General features: G+C 38.2%; 1 protein-coding gene across 4 annotated transcripts in view; it reads right to left on the minus strand.

Moving 5' to 3' along the window:
• PPP1R12A (protein phosphatase 1 regulatory subunit 12A) overlaps nucleotides 1-23,928 on the minus strand; it is a 112,359-nt gene that overhangs the window by 63,139 nt on the left and 25,292 nt on the right. For all 4 annotated transcript variants that reach the window (XM_014888662.2, XM_088164989.1, XM_088164991.1 and 1 more), the window contains exon 2: nucleotides 4,915-5,045. In XM_014888662.2, coding sequence (XP_014744148.1) covers nucleotides 4,915-5,045 — 131 coding nt within the window. The remainder of the gene's footprint in view (nucleotides 1-4,914; nucleotides 5,046-23,928) is intronic.

A 23,928-nucleotide genomic window follows, 5' to 3' on the forward strand; every position in this document is an offset into this window, starting at 1 on the left:
AAACTTTTCAACCGCAGAAAAGATCTATCAGATAAAATAATTCATTATACACAAGAAAACACTCATACAAAAGTAAATTTAAGGGTCCTACCGATTAAATACATCCTAAAGAATGCAAATAAAATTTCTGTTCAAGTCCTCCTGCATTCAAGTTTCTTTTCACATAACTATAATTTTACAAAGCATTTCATGTTGACTTCTTAATTTATACTAACACATAAGTGAAAAAAAAGCTTGTTTGGGTAAAGCTTTGTGTGTATAAAAAAAATGAAGAACAGAAAAGAGAACATACTATACAAAATCCAGCTGTTATAGCTATGTTGAAGAATTTTGATTTAAAACATGCTCATATCACAATTACTTGTAAGGTGATTTACATAATCATAAGCTACATGAACAGCAATCTAAATAGACAATTCTAAAATTAAAGTATTCAAAGAATTTCCAGTAAGCTAAAACACTCCCAGCATTTACAGACGTCAGAAACAACAGGAGCAGGTGCCTTCCATGCCAAAAATTTTACTTTTACAGCTCAACTCCCCCTCTGCAAGCAGCTGGCAGTTTGTTACACACTAAACTATGTTCTTTGCTGTATTTCACTTGAAATGTCCTTCTATAAGACAAACATTTCTTAAAGTGGAAGATGCATTTTTTTAGAAGAGACAGGAAGCATATTCAAGAGAAGATGGCTATTCTGAAAGACAGAAAACTGAAATGGCACAGGAGATACTGCTGGGAGAAGCTGTCACAGGACTGGTGAACACAGTGGAGGACAACAGGGACAGGGAATATGCCTGCAATGACAAGGCCACTGACCAGACAGTACAGAGCAAAACAAAATCCCAACAAGTGGGAGGCCATGCTACAAATTCACTCAACCCACTAGCAATTATCATGGAGCCAAGGCAAAAACATCGCTGAAGTGGTGACTCTGAGACACCCAGATTTTTTTTCAGAGAAGCTCCCCAACCACCTCCATATTCTATACTTCTCACACATCTCCACCACATGGGTGCACTCACTCAGTAGCATCTGAGTAGCATCAGGGATTATTTAAGAGTAATGTGTACATTACAGCACACATAGATAACTTATCACAACCTTCTTGTGCCTAAAGGGACCTATAGGAGAGCTGGAGAGGAACTTTTAACAAAGGCATGTAGGGACAGGAAAAGGGGGAATGGCTTCAAACTGAAAGAGGGAAGGTTTTGATGAGATATTAAGAAATTCTTCACTGTGTCATCTACAGGGCAACCAAGGGATCAGGCCCACCCAGCATAGGTATAGGAAAGGTAGGTCCTGCTCGATCAACCTGATCTCCCTTCTGTGCCTATATGACCCATGATGAGAAAAGCTGTGAATGTTGTCTACCAGCAATTCAGAAAAGCTTTTGACACTCTCTCAGCATTCCCCTGGAGAAACTGGCTCCTCATGGCCTGGTCAGGCCATTCTTCGCTGGACAAAAAAATGGATAGACGCACCCAGAGAGTGTTGGTGAACAGAGTTACATCCAACTAGTGGCTGGTGTTCCCCAGGGCTCTGCAGTACTGGGGCCACTACTGTTTATAATCTTTATGGATGATCAGGACAAGGGGATCAAGGGCACCCTCAGTCAGTTTGCTGATAACACCAAGTTTGGTGGCAGTGTTGATCTGCTGGAGGTCAGGAAGGCTCTGCAGAGGCATCTCAACAGGCTGGATCAATGGGCCAAGGCCAACTGGATGAGGTTCAATAAGGACAAGTGCAGGGTCCTGCACTTGGGTCACAACAAACCCCTGCAGTGCTACACACTGGGGACAGAGTGACTGGAAACTGCCCAAGAGATAAAGGATCTGGGGATGCTGGTGACAGTGGCTGAACATGAGCCAGCGTGTGCCCAGGTGGCCACAAGGCCAAAGGCATCCTGGCCTGGATCAGCAATAGTGTGGCCAGCAGGACGAGGGCAGGGATTGTCCCCCTGTACTTGACACTGCTGAGGCCACACCTCAAATCCTGTGTCTGGTTCTGGGCCTCTGACTGCAAGGAAGACATTGAGGTGCTGGAGAATGCCCAGAAGGCTGGGGAAGGGTCTGGAGCACAAGTCCTATGAGGAGTGGCTGAGGGAGCTGGGGTTGTTTAGTCTGGAGAAAAGGAGGCTCAGGAGAGACCTCTCTCCAGCTCCCTGAGAGGAGGCTGTAGCCACGTGGGGCTCGGCCTCTTCTCCCAGGCAGCAGGGCAGCATTAAAGGAACTGGCCTCAAGCTGAGCCAGGGAGGTTCAGGTTGGACATGAGGAAGAATTTTTTCACTGAAAAGGGCAGTTATTGGAAAAGGCTGCCCAGAGAGGCTGTGGAGTCACTGGAAGCATTCAAGAAACAACTGGACATGACATTTAGCGCTGTGGTTTAGTTGTCATGGTGATGTTCAGTCAAAGGTTGGACTCGGTGATCTTGGAAGTGTTTTCCAACACAATTTTATGGGGAAACACCAGAACAGGTTGCCCAGAGAAGTTGTAGATGCCCCATTCCTGGAATTATTCAAGGCCTAGTTGAACACAGCTCTAAGTAACCTGATCTACTTGTAGATATCCCTGGTCATTGCAGAGGGGTTGGACTAGATGACCTATGAAATAAGTAATCTCAAATACTCTATAATTCTAAGACTAGGATTAGAATCTCCTAGTTCAATTGCTTTCTAAAATGTAATTTTAGATTTTGAGACATGCAAGCCTGATATAATCAAAGTATGCTATCATGTAATATTTTTCTTATGAATTTAAAAATACAAATTGTCAAATTACAAATTATAAACAAATTCTATATATTAAATAATTTTGCAAATTTGGATGATTTAAAAGAGTTGTGCTAGTTGAATAAGTAAATTCTAAATGAACAGTTGGAAGGAAGAAAGAAAGATGACAGCAAAAGAAGCAGAAACAAGATTGCCAAGTCCCCAGTTTGAGAAGCACTACAAAGCTGTGTAACAGGCAGTTCCACGGGAGGATGAGAAAGGGAAGCACAGATCAGACTCTCCCCAGCCCTTTATTAACAAACTTAGAAAACACCAGAATTCATTCCCTGACTGTCTTTTCTCTTGCACAAAAATAGGTGCTAAAAGTAAAATATATCAGATTTAGTCACAGACACGCACAAACACACATTCTCATGCTTCCCAGGAATGCATCCTCACTAAAGTATATGCTGGATCCAGTACATGCTATGTATTAAAGTAAAAAAGTAAAGTAAAATAAAATTTATAATCTCTGGTAGTTTATTGCATTATCCTTTCACCTTCCCCCAGTTTTGCAAATTGTGGTTTGTAGAATTCATTTTTCTAAATTACCTGAAGCTGAGATCCTGCGGAAGCAGTCTGAAAAAGATCTAAACTCTATGGGCCTCATCAGATATAAATATTGCTCCACTCATGTCAGGTTACACTTCTCAATTGTATATGGAAATTTCTTTCAACAGCTTGTCTTCAATAGTCCATGCACCTTAGAAACACTGCTCTTCCAACATCTTAGATGTCTCACATCCCAAAGGACTATATTATAACAATAACTCCATTTCTCTAAAGGCTATCTGCAGAAAATATGCAGAGAGGTTCTGAGAGAATAAGAACCAGACAAATCTCAGATATCCGAGTCAGCAGTGAAAAATTGTTCAGTGGACAGGGGACATTGCTCTCTCTTTCCTGAACAAGTGCCTACATTTGGCTTCAGTGCCAAATCAAGATCACTTAACTAAACTTTTTCCTATTGTAGAATAAAGGCGTGTGTACCTCCACTAAACTGAAGAAAAGCTTATATTATCTCATTTTGCAGGGAAATTCTTGTTGTAGTATAGCCAAGAAGTAAAAACTTCCAGAACTCGTGCAAGGAGGATTACAGCATCAAACATCTGCATAGTGTAGAAAGGCATATTACAAAGTTGGTGGTCACACAGTACCCCAGGTATACCACGGATATACCACCGTGAACACCTAAAAAAAAAAAAAAAATCCAGGGAAAATTATATACTACTGTCCCCAGAATTTTTCACTTCCCTTTAGACTGCAGCAAGTAACACTCTCAAAACAAACTCACAATTTTCATTCTTCACCGCTGCAATTAGTACACAATTACATGATAAAATATTACTTTCTGTTTTATCCAAATCTTACACTGGATCAGGTGTCACAATGAGTTTGGCAAAATTAATGAATTTTCTATTTACCCAAAGGGTTTTAAAAAAGACTTTACTACCTGCTTAACTGCAACAACAATGTGCTGAACAACATACGCCACACATTTCCTCAAAAGAATCATAATTTCAGGCTCAGACAACCTCTCAAAAAATGTGGTTTTAGCACACCTTAAGTGGCCCTCAACAGACTTCAAAAATAACAAAACCACTCCTGGAATTCGGTAGTGAGTAAGCCTTAACTAATACTGAAACAGGCATCTAGCTTCTTCTTTAGGCTTTTTCTCCACAGCCAAAAAAACTAGTCAACTGTTCTATACCATAGTTGAAAAACAAATGTTTCAAGACTGCAAAGACAACTGTAAAACTTATCTCCTACACATGGACATCCCAGGATAATGTTTCAGACTAATAATACTTGTAATTTGGAACACTGTCTTTGTGACCTCCCCCATAAAAACCTTTCCACAGAAAAAAATAGCATAAAGAAATAATCTGACAATCATAGGCAGTCTTATGCTTATGTTTGTATCTACCTAATATGCAATTTAAGAAAACTAGAAAGAGAAAATGCAACACACAAAGTTATAGACACAGAAGACTTCACAATCAACACACAATATAAAAGCTTTCTTCCTCACTACATATCCCAAAGGCAACTAAAAACACAATTTATGAATACCATCTGCTTCTATTGTCTCTCTAGCAATGTATTAGCAAAATACATAGATTATAAAATAGTGGAAAAAGTCTTACTCTGCTATATCAAGATATCCACAGGAAGCAGCTGCATGTAGAGGTATCCAGCCTTCATTATCTGGTTGATTAATATTTGCTCCATTTTCCACCAGAAACTTCACCATATCTACGTTATCATCTATACAAGCCTACAAAGAAAGAAAGAGTTAAGAAGTTAAGTTCATATCAAAGCTGTTCTACATTCCTGTGCATCTTTAAGCAAAACCTTCAGGAGAAAAGTTAAGTATTTTCGGTTCTGATGAGGAAGTAGGGTTTCTTTGCTGGGGTATGACAGCAAGACAGGTAAAATTTGAGAGATAAACAGCAGGTGTTCCAGATTTATAAAACTTTTTAAATAAATGAGTTTAAACAGTTTAAAAAAATAAAAAAAAAATTCTCAGGTAAATGCATTCTGGTTTTGTGAGAAGCTCTTTACAATTTCCACTGAAACCTTCTTCTCCAATATAAAGAGGTTCCTCAAGTCCTCACTTGGTCCCAGGCCCAGCTCAGCCACTTGAGTGAACAGTAAAACTGAATAAACAGCTACACCATGAAGTAGAATTGTGACTAAGAGCTAAGGAAGCACTTTGAAAATAAGACCATAATGCAATTTTACCTGTAATGTAGATGAGACTATGGAGTATAAAGGGGATGCTACCTAGTATTTCAACACCCCTCCTACTGTTTTCTACTGCAATATATTCTATACCACCATAAATCTTTTAACAGTGTATTAATCAGTCCTTTTTATAAACTTATTTGAGTATCATTTTGACGATTGTAAAAATATTATCATCTGCCCACATCTCTTAATTACCAAGCAAACAGCATTGCTCAGATACAGAACTACTGCCATTCTTCAGACCTCCATCTTGACTGACTCCTACTTTGCCTTTCTTCTCTGCGTTCGAGTATTTTTCTCACAGGGTGCTCGGTAAGTTTTCTTGCCAACTTCTATCCTGCTGCCCTTAAAAGGGCAGAGCAACTGAGAGAAAAGTCCCTCTGCATTTCAGGGCAGCAAGAAACTCCAAGCAGCTAGACCCCACAAGACTGGTATTAATTTTTTAGCTTAATAAATCAACAATACTACATAGCCACAAGGCTGAAATGAGAACCTTTACTCTTGTGCTCCTAAATCCTACAAGGGAATTATGCCTCTAATGAAATGCAATTAAGGTATAAATTTTACTTTTCCGAATAGTTTTAAAAAAATCCCAAAATTACATAATGTTTTACCATGGAAAGAAAACAACTCAGATACCCCCATTTAAGCAATTGCACATTCCAAGATGAATCCTGAAGCTTCTCCATTCTGCAATGTTGAGGCAACAGCTACACCATGAGGAGAACATTGCTGCTCAGTGTAACCAGCCAAACAAAGCCACCCACAAATTGCCCTTCTTTAACTCCATTTGCTTTAGTTAGGTACAGCTAGACTGCAAGTAGACTGCAACACACTGCTTGCATTATTTGTTTTTCAGTTAAAAACAAAACCCTATTCTTGAATGAAATCCTCCCTACCTTTCCAGGTATTCTTGAAAATTGATTTGAAAACTTTTTAGTCATATATCCATCCCTAAAACCAGCAGTTCTTTTAATAAAATAATTTCTTAACGTACTCAACAATAAAGACTACAAATTTGTCAAGCATATTTGTCTTCAATTTCTCCCACTTATCAACAGTGTACAATGATTATACACTTATAACAAGCTCTGAAAGAAGAGAATCACCTCTTTTTGTAAGACATTTTCTAACTTAATGAAAAAGAATCAAATGCAAGACATGGTTAATCAGCTTAGGAGGAAAACAAATTCAAGAAATTCAGATATTACCCTTAACAGAAACATCAACTATATATAGTCATATATCCAGTTTTTCTGGCTATTCAATTTGTCCAACCACTGATATTCTACATCTATAATAATATTCAGTAGCTATTATAAGGAAAAATAAAAAAATATCAGAAACATTTTTCAAATATAGGTATTTTAATATTATATTTGAATATGCTGCATGCTTGTTTATATTAAATTCAGAATCTTTGGGAAAAAAAAAAGCTATCTTAAAACTGATTAGCTCTATTAACAAAAAAATCCCCCAAAAACCTAACCATCTGGTTGTGACACGACCCAACACAGCACAATCCTTGCCTATTTTTCAAGCACACATGAGAAAACCTGGCAAGACATACTCATAAAAATGCTGTTGCTAAGTGAATCAAAAGCTTACATATGCAGCACATTAAAAGACATATGACTAAGTGGCTAAAAATATTTGACCAAATTTGGGCAGTTTATTGTGCCATACATGGCAAGAATTAGGAAAGCTCAAATACACTTATCAGGTATTATCAGAGATTGCACATTCATAACCAAAAATATTTTATTAAAAACCTACTGTGGTCTCCAAGAAGGTAATGCCTATCTTAAATCTAATAAAACTAATTGCAATTGATTCTATTGCAGAAAAACACAAATCTACTGCATCCTATGTCTCCATGTCCCCTTTTTCTTCTTAACAGAAATACAGGCAGGTGTTGGATAGATCCTATCACTCAGCACTTTCCATAGGAAAGGCACTTCTCACGATCATCAGGTACCTTAAGACAGAAAGCCAAGAAACAAATGTTATAAAATAAATTTTATCTAATTGTATTTCCATTTCTACTGCACCACTCGTTTCTAAAAGCAATATTTATCAAGTGTCAGAAGTGCCTCTGTTGTTAAAGACTGACATCTCAACCACAAAAGGAAAGCTTGTCGGAGCAGCATGATAAACTTAGCCTCTGAACAGCCCTTCTAGACCTCAGCCTGCAAGTTATTACAAAGGAAAAAGCAGTGTACATGCAAGATGTAAATAACTAGAGTTCCACTGATGCTGCAGTAATTCAGAAAGATAAATTCTCAATATTAATTCTGTCCCAGAATCTGAACAGAGGACACAGACGGCTGCAGGTCTTCCTTTTCCACATCTCTTACAGCCTTTCCAAGATTCATCTCAGCTCTTTGCACTCATCTGCCCCTGCATCTCCAGTCTCTCCCTTCATGGCCCACAGTTCCCATCCAGAGCATCAGCTGTCACTTAGTGAAACCACAGGTCATCCATCCTAAAGCTCTTTCTAAGTGCTTGCAAAACACATCTGTAGAGCACACACACCCGCCAGCTCCTAGGACAAGCAGAACATGGGAGCTCACACACGAGATGTCCTTCATTGCATGAACTCGTTTTTCTCTCTCTCAACCCCAGCCTCACGAACTGGTAGAAAGGCATTTCCCCATGAAGCACTCATGACCCTGCCAAATCTGACCTACGTTAGCCAACAAGCCTCAAACAGAATGACACCTGCCAGTGCAATCACAATAAACTTTTCCTTTGAGAACCAATTTAGAAATCAGGCTAATCAGTCATAAGAAGTTGAAAATACAAAGTCTGGTTACCTTTTCTGATAAGGAAAAAGGAAGTACATTGAAATCCAGACAAGAAAGCCACTTTCCATTTGTACAACAACCTAAAACTTGGACTGCAAAGACCAGCAAAGACCAAAAAAGATCACAAACCAGCAAAGATTACCTAGCTCCCACACAGTCCTAGGTTAGTCTAGCTTGTACTGGAAACATTTTACCCTTTTCCCATAAATACTCAAAAGGGGATAACTAGATACCTGCTGAACATGCTAGACTTTTAACTGTATTTGCCATGACTTTGTATTCCAGTGCAAGTGGCAGTTCATATAGGTGGCTCTTGACACTACCATATGTTAAGAACATAGGTAAATATAACTTAGTCAGCAGCCTTAAAAAGAGATAGTTTTAGAAGAAACATCAGAAGTGCTTGGTTCCTCAGTAAGTAACCACCCAAAGAATTCAGCACTCCTCCCCAAAAGACAGGAAAAAAAAGCCTGTAATTATTTTGAAAGAATCAGATATCTTGTAGGGAAAGAAGCAATCTGTCTGTTAGATCACTGTCCCATACACACGAAGCAGAGACACACCATGCACCTTACATGTGGCTACAATTTTTATTGATTTTCTTTAACATTAACATCTAATGAGGTAACACCATCTAATTTAGGCATTTAGACATTATATTTTTTCAGTGAGTTTTGGCAAAATTTATCTCCATTCTTGACAGAGAGATTAAAACCTATCTTTTACTGACTATATTAGTATTCAGATCTATTCCATAAATTGTTTTGCATCTATCAGGAAAACGAACATGTATTTCATCTCTGCTATCATATCTTATTTTTTCCTTATTTACTCTTGGTACAGAAAAGAGTAAAAAATATGAACACAGAAGAATATATTAAATGGATAAAACAAGTCAAACAGCCATTCTCAACTGCCATGTGAATACCGGAAACAGGAAGAAGACCTCACATGGTGGGTCTGGAGAATAGTCTATCCCGTCTTTTGACTTTTCAAGTGAAATAATTCCAGTGGGTCCAATAGGACTTAGCAGGACAAGAACATCTTTGCTAATATATCTAAGAATCAAATTAAAGCAGCAGAGCTGGTTAAAAGTGGCTCCTGTTCTCTTCACCTTGGGTTACTTGTTCCCTCTGCCATCACATACCACAATCCCTTACAGCTATGCTGACATATTGTGCTAAACTGAATCTAAACTGGATCAGAAAGGCAATTAGAATTTTAAATGAAATAAAATAAGAGAAAAATTTACTCATCTTTATCTGATTAAAGCAATTATTTGCTTTGATTATATTAAAATGGATTTTGTATTCAGAGAAGCAGCATTGTTCTGAAATTCATTTTCATGTCCTAATTCCACTATCAGAGAAACAAAATTTAGTTTCACTCTGAATTTTTACCCTTTATAAAGCCAGTGTTAAAGCTTCTTGTTTCAAACTGACACTTTTTGAAAGACATATTTTTAAATCTGCAACAGCTTCTACCACTCGTACTTTTAAACTTACAACACATTTAAGCCTAGTTTCTGGTTTTAAGTATTTCATAGAATCACAAAATATTTTGGGTTGGAAGGGACTCGTCTAATTCCAAATCTCTGTCATAGGCAGGAACATCAGGTTGCTGAGAGCCCCATCCAACCCGGCCTTGTACAGCCTTGCCACAGAAATCGCATTACTCACCCTTGTCTACCTCCCTCCCTTGCACAGCAGTTTCAACTCAAACTGACAGGAGCAGAGGCTGAAGAGAATTAAATTCATCAGTTGTCAAGAAAAGGTGCTTAACCATGAGTCCTCTGAAATAATGGCACCACAGAGAAATTCACAATGTGAACTCCACAATTACTGCTCCTACCCAAGTCCTCGTGCTGACCTCCCAGTGAGCACGGCACCACGAGATAATCCCCATGGTTTGAACACTGGTCTCATTGCAATGACTTTTGCCTTCATGAGGAAAGGTTTTCTTAGGAGAGAGTTACAGTTCACTAATCACATCTTCTGCTCATCTTCACTGACACTGGGGAAAATAGAGTAAGTTTACATATTGCAATTCTTAGAGGTTTTTTCTTCTGTCAATAAAGCACTAATAGAGAAGGTCTAAAAGAACTAAATCAAGTTCGAGCAACACTTTCCACTTTCAATAACTTACATATTTATGCTGCGTATTAATTAACAATGAAGCACCAACAAGTGAAGTGGCAGTAAGGTGTATGAAATTAAACATAAGCCTTATCTAACTTTCCAGCTAGAGTCAAAATAATATGGGAGTTACATCCACTAGAACAAAGGAGGAATATTTTTTTTTGCACCTAAATTTGTTACTCAGTGATTAATTCAATGTTTTCATACAAAGTATAACATCTTAAGGTTCTAATATTCATAATGACTGTGTCCTAAGACTCACTTCAATATTTTGGAATGGAACACTTTCGGGATGAAGGGTAATAAGAATGATGAACAAATGAGGTTTTGAAATATTAGTGATTACTACACTTATTTACTATTCAAGCAATCACTATAAAAGTAAGTATTTTACATTTCCAAGTATTCTGCTTAATACAGTACATATAGGGTGGAGAGGCTGCTGTTGATGTTCATGCTTATGTCAAGAAACAGAAGAGTTCTGATGTTGTAACAGAACTTCAGGCATTCATCTGGTATTATAGATGACAAATGTTACTCAATTATGAAATTAAGTGTTCATTTAGCCAACCCACAAGTCACAATTTTGGTTTTTCACCAAGCTGGGGTAATACCAGATACCTTGCCTACTGACAAAATCTAGTTTTAGGATTGAATATTAAAGTATGCTTTCTAGTAAAATGGTATGGTTTACAAGGAAAATATCCTTGATAACCTAGTAATATTATGCTTTTGCTAGACTAGTGTTATTTTGTTTAACTTGCCTATAAATATTATGTGTATGACATACTTGTGTGTTATTTTTTTGTAAGAATGGTCTACTATTTAAAATCCTGGAGAATTGACCCATAAAAAATAGTTAAAATTAGTATTACCATATCCAATAATTCAAACTACCAAAGTATTTCAAGAGTATCTCATGGCTTCTGCAAGTTACAGCAAACTCTTCTCCAGAGAAATTTCTTGGAAACATGTCACTTTTATGTGCAGAAAATGAGAATCATTTTATACACCTGCAAAAGCAGGTGAGAAAGACACTTTCTCCTAAGGAAAAAACACTACTTAAGGATGATGCAACGTTTCATGTCCATTCAAGTCTCATGGGGAAGGCATGCAGAGGCTATTGAAACTGAGCACCTATTAACCATCATTACTTAATTCAAATCCTGTAGAACTGTCAAACATTGACAAAAATAGACAAATCATTCCAGTACTCAAACTTCTCTTGCTATTAATTCCACTTTACAACTTGGCTAAGTTTTCTGAGATATACATGAGTATATCTCAACAAAAGTTCACTTAAGATTTTCTTTCAGCTCCAAGATAAAACCAGGAGCTACATGAAACCAGTAAATCTTTAGCACAAATATGCAGTAAGAGCATAATGTAATTTCCATCTTACAGTTCTGTCTTGTTTTCTTTGCTACACTGAATTACTAAGTTAATTACATGCCCTTAAGCTTTGCTACTTTGTAAGTTAGTTAAAGCTGCAAGTTTAATTATGGACACAATTCATGAAAATACTAAAATCTATTGCTGTTGAGACCGATATAATCTACACGCTAAAAAATTGATCTCATAGGGATTTCCCACTCTTTAAATCCTAATGAATGCTTAATCATAGATCTTAATCAGGACAGCAATAGGATACAGATATTTGCGTAGTTCCAGAGTGTTTCAAGTAGATGTAGAATTATTTCTGCCCTCTAACCTCCTACCAAAATAAATGAGAAGACAAGAGTTGGCTGCTGCAACATTATTTGCTCTAACCAGAGATGCTACCCCTTAGTGTTACCAATCTCAGTAATGGATCAAGACTCATTCTGACAGACACTGTATGCACAAAACAACCCTGTCTAATACCTGCTTTCCTGCTCTTGCTGAAATAATCCCAGCTATTTCAGGCTACCTAGTATTATATGCAAATGTGCTTTCAAATAAATATTTGTTTTCATTTTTAGGTCTGTGAAAATCTATTTTCAGGAACACTTGAAATTCCCACACCAGAAGTTATCTCCTAATTAAAACCACTGTACTAAATGTGTATTACTAGACTTTAATGGTATTCATCTACTGTAACTCAAAGAAAAATCTCAAGACAACCTGCCAAAAACATCTGCCTAAATCCCTCAAATAATTCTTGGAAAATGCGATGTCATGGAAAAAAAATTATTTTGGAAGAAATCAAACCAAATAGCACTGAGAGACTAAGTTACTGATGCTGGTGCAGATCTATTGCCCTGAATGGCCTTTTTTCTCCTGGCTCAACATATTAACAAAGCTGGTGAAGAGACCGGACTCTGTGAACCAATCTCCGTCTAAAGTTCACGCAAATGAGACTTTTTCTTAAACTTGTGGTATTAAGTGCTTGAGAAACAACTTCTGCTTTTCCTTCTGACTTCTTTCAATTTAAAAAGAACACCAGAACTTTTTGTAGTGCTTATAAACATACTTCCAGGTTTCTTAGGCAGCTTTTTAACCACATACCAAGTAAAAGAACAGGAGTTTAACCAGGCAAAATGGAGAAACGAAGATCTGACTGCCACCATGGGGTATTGTAGCTGGTACGATGTGAAAATTCACAAGCAATCTTGAACCCCGAAGGCTTAGGCAGGTAAGTATGTATAAATCACGTATGACAGATTCTCATTTGAGCTACATGTCGTTGAAACCTATCAAAAATCAGTGAATTTGGGAGTTGCATCCAGAACTGAATTTCAGGCTCACTTGTTTCACAAATGGCTTTCTCTTTTTTCTGGCCTCTGCCTTCGCAGCTTGCTTTCTGAGGCAATTTCAATAGAGCAGAGAATCACAGAATGGGTCAGGGGCGAAGACTCCACAGTGGATCATCTGCCCTGAGCCCCCTGCTCAAGTAGGGTCATCCTAGGAGCACATGGCACAGGATTGTGTCCAGACAGTTCTCCAGTATCTCCAGTGAGGGAAACCCCACAGCCTCTCTGGACAATCTGTTCTAGGGCACAGTAAAGAAGTTCTTCCTCATACTCCAGTGGAACTTGCTGTGTATCAGTTTCTGCCCATTACCTCTTGTCCTATTGCTTGGTACCATCGAGAAGAGCCTGGAAACATCCTTTGACACATTCCCTTCAGATACTTATAGACACTGACGAGGTCCCCTCTCAGTCGTCTTTTCTCAAGGCTGAACAGGCCCTGTGGCTGGTGCACCATGCTCAGTGGGACATACAATGCCCACATCTACCTCCTGACAAGTATGGAAAAGAACAAGGTTCAGGAGTAAACAAAATTGGCATACTGTAAAAATACAGTGCCATTATACAGTTATGCTTTCATTAAGCATTTATTGCTACAGCTTTGGCAGACAGTGATTAGTTTTCATGGTCACACAATGTGTAGATATTACATTTGAGAAGGAGAAAGCAATGTCATATAGGACATGTATTTTTGTCCCAGTTAAATTAAACAGTAGCCAATTGCATTTCAAATAGGAGGTTTTTTTTTCCATGAGTAAACATAACCTGCTTTTAGCATGTGGGTGACTAATCAAGTTCTTGAGCCAAAGCAGCTTTTCAATTTAAAATACTTAACCTCCTGATATTCCCTAATGCACTTTCTTAACCAAAATAATCTAACAAAACAAAAAGGCATCAAGAAAACTTTGTAGGGGAACCTGTTTACATGAACAAATAGGTTTGTTCATTTCTATGTTCCTTCTATTAAATTTAAACCACATGTGCCAAATTTTCTATTTTTTCTCTGCTTCTGACTGTCATCTCTGTACCGTTCTGAGTTCTTCAGAGTGGGAGACTGCACTGCCTTGGAAGAAAGCAAACCTAACCCTATCTACCAGCCCTCCTCTGTGAACTCACAGGCTATGCTTGTATTCTGTAGTCATCAGCTGATGTTTAATCTTCTGCATTAGCAGGATCTAGGGGAAGTTTTCACTGCTTTCTAATTTTAGCTAAGCGAAGTGGCCTTCAATCCATCAAAGGGAAATAATTTACATGCTGATAGAGCATCCTAGAGTAATCAAGACAGATTTTCTGTGTGCTCACTTTTCTACTACACATTACTGCTGACAAAAAAAAGAACCGTTAACAGAAAAAAACAAGATTACAGGTACAAAAAGGCAGTAAGACATTCATTCAATTAGCACTTGCCATGTGTGGTTTTATCCTTAGCATTATACATTATATTAGTAGTAAAAGCAGGTATAGTAAGCTGATAAGGCTGGTATCAGTCAGGGCTCTTTTACTCCCTAAGCAGGGGAATCTGTGCAAATAAAGCCTAATTTGTATAATTCAATTTAACATAGAATAAAAAAGAACATGTGAAGTATGAATAATACATCAGTTAGATTTATATGCATTTTACATGGAAAAAGTGAATATAATCAAACTGAATTAAAAACCTCATACATGATGGAACCATGAATAAAATGAGAAGTAACGCTGGAATTTCAAATTGCTTAAAAATTAATCAGATAATCTTAAATATGGTAAATATATTTGTTTCTTAAAAGTGCATTCTGTGCACAAAGCCACTTAAACAAAGGTAGGACTACATATAAACAAGGAAACTAATTGTTGCTCAATTTTCCATTTTTAAGGAAAGAATATCTTGCCCCTGCTGCTTTCTGTTCCTGGGAAAAGAAAAGCTACTCTTCTCTAATGTAAATCCCAGAAAAATCTTCAATTTGTGATCAAACTTATGATTCATTGAATTGACTAGATAAATTGGGAATAATTTTCAGCTTTTCAAAAATACTAATGAGTCTTGAAGCTGACTTAGGTTGCAAATCAGCAGGTTCAGGATGAACGTAAAGTATTCTGACAGGCTCACCAAAATTTTAGCAGAAAACCAAGGTTCTTCTAAAAAACCCCAATTAAAGACAGTTTAAGTGAAATCATACAAAAGCAAATCGGCCAAACTTAATACAGTAAATATCCAACAGCTGCTTTTTCTCAAAACTGTATTTTCAATACAGATTTTGTCTATTCAGATGGCAACAAGGTGAGAAACCTGCAGCTTCCAGACCCTGCAACCACACAGCAGTCAGACAAGACCTGTGCTAGGTGTATCAGCAGTAACACCTCAATACTCCTCAGGACAGGCCTTGCTCTGAGGCAGGGAAACACAGAAGTGTGGAGAAACCTCCAGAATAATCCTCATAGCACAGTGTGTTTTACACATAACAGTGATGTCTATGCATTTTAACTTAATTTTTCAACAAAAAAACCAAACCAGGAAGCAGCTCTCCAGTTTTCTCCAATTTTTTTCTCCAATGGCTATGGAAGACACATACATACATAACTTCATTTTACAATCACTCAATTAATTTCTGCCTTCAGAAATATATTCAGAACAAAACCAGGAAAAACTGGGACCTGGTTTGCTTTCTGTTCTAAGTTTGAAGGAATTACTCAGGGGAATGCATAAGGTACAGACAATGCTAAAAAATTCAGTAACAGGTAATTTCCACATACAATTTCCTATTCAACATTGTAGGAACACACAGAGCATCATTTGGAACAACCTGTCCAAAGCCTTTTTTCTCATTTAATCTGCACAAAAAAAATGTCCCTGTAGTCTCCAAAAGGTAAGGTACTTGCAACAGAAAATGTCACCAAGACTCAAATTCTCTGTAAGTGTAAGATGACATCAGGATATACCTAAAGCGAAAATTCAAGTCAGCCAAGTCACTTCAAGAAACCTTTGGAAGTTAAAAAAAGAGTGCATTTATGGTGCCCTTTGCTAAACAATCTTCTAAAATAATTTACATTCATGCTTCAGAATAGTTAATAAAATTGTTTGTTTAAAGAAATAGAGATAATAATCAAACACACCAGAAGCCTCTGTCAAGTATAAAGAATAAAAAGAAATATCCAAGATCAAACTCCCTTCTCTCTCAAAGGCCAGCTATGCAGCTGCTCATCTGCACAAACTTTGCAACTTCTAAAAAAGGCGTTTTTGCCACAGTGTAACTTAACACCATCTTTAACAGGCTTGCTACATTGTGAACTTGCAGAGCAAACCCTCACCGGTCTGAGGGCAGACAAAACCTGTGCTCCCATGCGGGAGCTTCCTTTGCCCCAGCAGCAACCCCAGTCCCACCTCCAAGAACTATCTTTTGATTGTATCCAAAGTTTTCACTAGCACAAGAAAACAGCCGTGAGTACTTCCTAACAGGGACAGACATCTAGGATTTCTCTCGAGCCACAAAATTAACAACATCCACTTTGGAACCCTCTCTCTCCCAAAAGAGCGCGACAGAAGTACCAGCTTTGACTTTGGATTCCCTCTGGTCTATATAAACAGGAAATTCTTTGGTACAGTTGTCCCATTAGAAACTCATTATGACAGATTAACAAAGAAACTGCAAGTAATCACAAGTTCTTAAGAAACCACTTACATCCCAATTACATTGAAAAATGGTCAGGAAGACAACAGCCAACAAGTAAAATAATCTAAGTTTATTTAGACCCATCCACAACAGTATATATACACAATACATGGCATTTTAAAGAGCCAATTTTCTAGTCTTTTTAAAAAATCCTCTGAACGGGTATCACATGGACCAGAAGCCATTATTCTAAAAAACAATTTTATTAGGAAGTTACAGTAGTAAAGAAATAAAGCAAAAGTATGGCAGCAATTGAAAATAACTTTTAAACAAATAAAACTGAGATGATCAAGATGAAATCTGAAGTAAAAATGGGTATAAACAGTATAAACTTAAAGTAATAGAGTAGAAATCTGGAAAGAAATGTTACATCAACGAAAAAATACAGCTGTCAGAGGCAGGAATAATAAAACATTTTTAAAGAAATCTTAAGAAAGGAAAAAAAAACCAGAAAGAATATATAGGGCATAAATAAATAATTAAATATAGAAAATTGGTCAACAAATACTTCTATTTTGTGTTTATAAAGAATCAGAAAATTTTGTCTTGTATAATGAAGTTGATACACCTTCTAATCTACTAGTAATAAAGAAGAACATTTAAACCCCATGGATCACTATTTTAACTTAGTAGATCTTGGTAACACAAATCACAAGTGTGCTTGGGCAGCTCCCTAGCCACTATTCAAGAACTAATGCAGCTTCAAGTTTGCCAACGTTTGTCTTCTAAACAGATTGTGAAATACCTGGAAAACAGCAAAGGACTCATAACACTGTACTAGCGCTGCAAAGCAGCAACAGAAATACCTGAAAATGTTAACTTCTCAGCCATACTGGATAAAATAAATAAAAAATTAACAAACAAACAAAAAATAATCTATGTGAAGCACTCTAAAATAACTGAGGTTCATTAGGCTTATCAAGAAGGTGGCAATATCATGTCAACACAGTTATACTGTCCCAAAATCTTAGCTTAGCTTCACCAACGGCATCACTGCTTTTTTTTTTACACCACAGAGCCAGAACTGATCAACACAGAACACAGCTGAAACTCACTCCTATGATCTGGGGCACTACCAAACAGTTTTGAAACGCGAGTCCAACGAGGCTTTTTAAGCCTGCAGCTTTGCCATATGAAAGCTTACCCCAGTCAGAACAATTGTTCATAGATGTTCATGAAAGCTTACTAGCAGAGACACCTTCAGTGCAGAACCTGAACAGGCTTCCTCAGGAGAGGACACCTTGAAGTATGTCTCTCCAAACCTGAGTTAAAACAGATTTCTCTTTTTTTGGTCATGGTATACCCTCACCACATCAAGTACCAGACTAACTGCTGTTTTGGCACACAATGCATGAAAACCCAGCACAAACTGAGTATTTTTGAGTAGTTCTCTAGACTGTATCTGAAACCAGTTCTCCTCATGGCATTAAAAAGCAAACCAGACCCTGATACAGAGGTCAAGAATGATATATATGCTGACTTTTCGTCACTATATTAGAAGCATTGGTATACTAAAAATGTTATACTTTTCATCAGTATATTACAAAAGCAGCTTCTTTTTCTTCAAACTGCTGTGTGTACTCCTGTACCAAGACCAGTTCAAGCCTCATTCTGGCAGTTGTTTCCATGCTCTGATCCATGCTGTACCACCTTCACCACTGTCACCAAACACATAAGACAGCAGATCTGCAGCATTTCACATGGCAAGACTTTACAACTCTCCAAGTCACAGCTCAGGTCACGCCTATTCTGTGTGGCACAACTTGCACTGACTCAAGAAGTCAGGTCTGCTATCCCCTAAATCTTAACAAGTTCTAGGGACGAACTTCTAGACAGGGTAAGGATACACAGAGTATTTTCCCCATCCTCTATAGAGACTTTGTGCCTCACAAATCAAGTTATCTCTGTGTGTAAAGGAAACCTGTAAGCTACTAAACTCTGAATTTTCTAGTTCTTGCTAACCATCTTACGAGCAATTTTATCTAAGCAAGCAAGCAAGCAAGAGTAATAACTTGCTTACTGTATACTGTACCTAGATGAGCAACTGTCACCCACAGAATACATGCCAAAACCATCCTGGCAAAATCCCAATGTCCTCTGCACTTTTGGCAGAGAACAAAGAATTCAGACATTCACACAAATGCTGCAGCAGCTCACCTCTTGCTTCTCAGCCCTGCTTGCCAAATTTTGGAAGCTCAGAAAGGAGTTCCAAGAAGAAAAGGCACTAAAGAAACTTGCCACTGCTGTATTTTTTCACTGTCTTTAGCCACACACAATACCACTTTTAAGAGATTAGGAGAATACACCTCTGCTAAAAATTTTTGTAGTCGAATGCTGATAAAAACAGACACTTCAGGAAAGCACTGAAAGTGAGCTTTTATGATCTTTCCCTGCTACACTTGATTTTAAGCAGTTACACAAAAAACATATCCCAGCTGATAGCAATTAGATCCTCATCTGCATATTTTGCTTTAGAATCTATGACATTCAGATGATGAAAATGTTTCAAAGTACTTACAAATACCATCCCTATCCGATAATTGCCCCATGTTTCAAGACGAGTTTTAAGCAATAATCTGTTCCCTGCAGGAGGTGGTGTTATAAAACCAGAAAACCCTACTCCTTTGAGCTAACAAACACTAATCATAATCACTCAGGGCATGATTCTACACGAGCTCACTGTTGACAAACAGGGAGGTCCAAGTCTCCCTCCTCATTCTTAACTGCACACTCCCAAAAGCATTTGTCAGACTCTCCATTAGCCAATTCACTAACCAGCAAGGCAGAAACAACCTTTTCTTCCTCCCCACCCACTGAAACAAACAAAAAAGGAGGAGGGAAAGAAAACAGCATGGTGGGAGGAAGAGCACACCCTTTCAAGGCAGCAGAGTACTGCCTCAGTTGCACCTGGAGCTGAAGCCACTTGAGAGTTTTATTCTAGAAAGGATTCTAGAGAGAAGGACAAAAACCTAAATTTCTAATTATGCAGTAACTCATTTGTGTTGACTTCTAACTTCTGAGAGGCTGCTGACGTATTAGAATTGTATCAGGACAGAAAACACACTGACCTCTTTACCTTGGTCCACAGACCAAGTACCGTGTCAGCTTGAAAGAAACAACAAAAGCCCAGAAGTCTGTTGTTTACCTGACCTTAGCAGTATGCATGTAATCACAAAATCAATCACAAATGTTCTAAAGTTTGCTTCTTGTACATCAAACTCGTAGTTAAAGATGATTATTATTAAAGAGCACAAAAATGAAAACCTGGCTGAAAAGTACATTGGCTTCGAGGTCAGTCATATGAATGCACATTGGCTTTACTGACTGCATTTCCCCCACAAATACATACAAATAAGTGCTAAACACGTGAAAAAAACCCTCCCCCAAAATGAAATTGCTTTATGGAGAAAGCACACACGCTGCCTGAGCATGGAAAAGTCTAAGCACTGCAGAGTTTTGGTGGGTAACCACTCAGTGTCCCTGGAAGAGGAGGTGCAGTAGCAAGGACAGGGGTAGGGTTTGACAGGGAAGAGTTCCAAGTTTTCACATTTAAGACAAATGGACAAAGGCCCACGTGACTTTCTCTCCTATTTAATCATCCACTGTTCATGCTGTAAACAGAAAGCTCCTGCAATGCAAACTGTTTTGAAAACTGGTTGTCTATTTTCATAAAAGCTCTACCCATTAGGCTAGGAGCTATACTCCAAATACCCCAGAGTACATGATAGGAAACTGACTCCATGTTGTACAGAAAAGACAAATCCACTCCCGGACATCCCAGAAGACGACCTTTGATGCCTTGAGCTTGCTTTTCCTCCTCTACAGGGCATACCTCTACAAAAAGACTTCTGGAGTGGAAAGCTGTTCTGCCAGCCTAATTTTCACTATTAAATTAGGCAAAATGTGCTAGAGGTTTATGCTTCTCTAAGGACTCTACTTGACATTAAATATTTATTTATGCACCTATATATAAGCAAGAGTAAGGCTGAACAGCCAAATATTCCAGGCCTAGGAAATGCTTTAATTAACACTGCCTAAGCCAAAGCGATTGGCCCCACAAACCCATGACCTGTGTACATGATCTCTACTTCTCTGTGGTTAAAGGAACTTTTTTTGTTCAATCTGTGAGATGATCAGTACTTCCATAATGTGTGAAAATTATGGATTTTTCTTTACAGTTCAGTGTACAGCCTGTACTACTTAAATCCTGTTCCCAACACAACTCACTCTCTCATGCACTCTTACTTGCCACTTGACAACCATTTAGGTACATAAGCAGGATTCATAAAACCTCCACCCCAAAAGTTATTGCTTTGCAGATCGTAAAACAAACAAAACAAACAAAAAGGCCATCATAAGCCATATTCTCTGACTTAACCATAAAATTTGAAATGCTATGGAACTGAGGTTTTAGGATAACCAGTACTTCATACAGCTAAAGGAGAGCTTCCTTTTATTACACTTACAGTCACAAGCACATACAGATTTCCCTGCAGTCTCCTATCCAACACACCATTTTCTTCTTTTCCCCCTCACTGATAAAGCAAAAGTTCGATGAGCAATAGCATCTTTTATCAGATGTCCTGAACCATTCCAAGAACAAATCCTCTATGTGGCCCTATAATCTAGGTATGATGACATAATAGAGTATTAAAAGGTTAATGCATGTTAAGTCCAAGTACAGATTTCACATTAATTACCTCCTATCTAATATACTGACAACCGAGTTCCATTATTTCCGTATTCCCAGTATCAGTCTTTCTTTTCCACACTATCACTATAACTAACTCTCAGTTTCATCCTGACAGCCAGCCCACATCTGACAGCTTGCTTTTGCCTCCACTCTTCTGACTCACTCCTACATCCCTACTCTATTTTTGCATCTTACAGCTTCCTCCTCTGTGCTAGTGGAGGCAAAGAGGTCACAGCACAGATAGTACCAGTCTCAGTCTAAATGTATTTTACAAGTCCACAGCACCCTGACATCTATACAGCTTCTGTGTTCTGACTTATCATACTCAAAATTAACATAGGTATATTACTGTATGGTACTGTAGGTTTTTTTAGGTCTTGGTACATTCTCTTAGATATCAGCTTTTCCCTGAAGCACTCCTCTGGTAAATCTGAGAATATATGAAAATAGGTTTTCTTCTGAAAAATCCTATCTCATTGCAAAATGCTAGAATATTAAAACATAGATCCATCCAAGGAGACTTTGCTTCTGCCTATCTGATTCAGTATTAAGAAAAAATCCATCCTCCTTTACAGCTTCATAGCTGAAAAGAGCAAGAGAATAGACTTTACAGGGATCCAGAGTCTCAGTCAAAGGGATGGACTGTCTCCCAGAAAAAGAACTTAATAGGCAGAACTCTTCAGCCTAGAACAAAATGACACTGATGACCATGTAACACAAGACTAAAAATCGTTAACAAGAGAAATCTGGTCACCATTTCTGCTATAACGAGTTCAAGTCATTACATGAAGCTAGTTGAAGCTGCAACCAACAGACATAAAGAAACAAAACTTGCTTTTCTGAGAACCGACTGGAATGCTCCATATCAGCAGAAGCAAAGACAACTTATCACTGGTTCTCAGTAGACTGGCCCTCCTTTTCACACAAATCAGGCACTGGAGCTGTATGATTAACTGAAAGAATGCTAAAGGCCTCAGCTATATAGAGGAAAAAGCCCTCTTAACTAGAATTTAATGTAATACAATAGCATTTTTACTGATACTTCTCTCATCAGAGCAGGTAAGTGATGAAGTGCTTCATTTTTTTTCTTTTCTGCAATAGAAAACATGTTGTGGTTTTTTTTATTAGGACTACAAGTAAAGATAATGATGTTCCTGCATTTGATAGGATTCTGCGTATCTGAATAAAGATATGACTAAGCTTAACAATCTAGCCTCTCATTCAGGAGGGTTTTTACAAGTATAGGTATATAAACTACCACACAGAGAATTACAGTAAAGCCGTGCATCCTACTACTTGAGAGTAAGTACAGGGTAGACTACCTCACTGGTGCTGCTATACCCAGATGCTCTGAATCTGAACCCTCTGAAGCAATCCCTTAATACAAAAGCCTCAAAAGGAGCTTATTTAAACTCTTAGCATATGATGGGGCTACAGCACTGCTAGATGAGGCAGAGCAACTGACACCATCTACCTGGACTTACGTAAATGGTTTGACACTGCCCCACATGATATCCTTTGCTATAAATTGGAAAGACATGGATTTGATGAATGGATCACTTGGTGGATAAAGACATGACTGAATGGCTGCATGTAATAGTTGTGGTCAATGTCTCACTGTCCACATGGAGACCAGCGACAAGTGGAGTCCCTCAGGAGTTGGGGCAGACACTGCTCAACATCTTTGTCAGCAACACTGACAGTGGGACCAAGCGCACCCTCAGCATGATATCTGATGACACCATGCTTTGTAAAGCAATGCCATCCAGGGAACCTGGACATGCTTGAGAGGTGGGCCAATGCAAACCTCATGAAGTTCAACAAAGCAGAGTGTTAGGTCCTACTCCTGAGACAGCAATCCCAGGCATACTCACAGGGATGGGCAAAAAAGTGATTGAGAGCAGCCCTGTGGAGAAGGACTTGGGGTGATGGTTGATGAAAACTAAACATGAGCCATCAGTGTGTATTCACAGCCCAGAAAGCCAACCCTGGGCTGCACCAAAAGGAGTGTGGCCAGCAGGCCAAGGGAGAGGATTCTCCCCCTCTACTCTGCTCTGGCTGTAATTCCAGCTACTGGAATTATGACCAGTTTACAACAAGCTTGGGTACAGGCACAACAGCTTATATGATAGCAAAAGTGCATTATGCAACAAAGCAGTGTTATCGATATGCTACTACACTTAATTAAATCTTTAGTATAAAGTCACTGCCACGAAAGAAATGTTTTCTACTAGCTACATAGGCCCTTACCACAGTTTCAGTTTTAATAATTAGCTACTGTGCTACTGAAGGAGGCCAAGAAAGAGGGTTTTACAGACAAAGCTAAAGACAGCTGGGCTGGTTTTTTTCCCTGCTGTTGGATGGCTGCCTTCATTTCACTGGAACACTACAAA

This window comes from Sturnus vulgaris, chromosome 5 (assembly GCF_052056855.1).
Source record: "Sturnus vulgaris isolate bStuVul1 chromosome 5, bStuVul1.hap1, whole genome shotgun sequence".
Lineage (NCBI taxonomy): Eukaryota > Metazoa > Chordata > Aves > Passeriformes > Sturnidae > Sturnus > Sturnus vulgaris.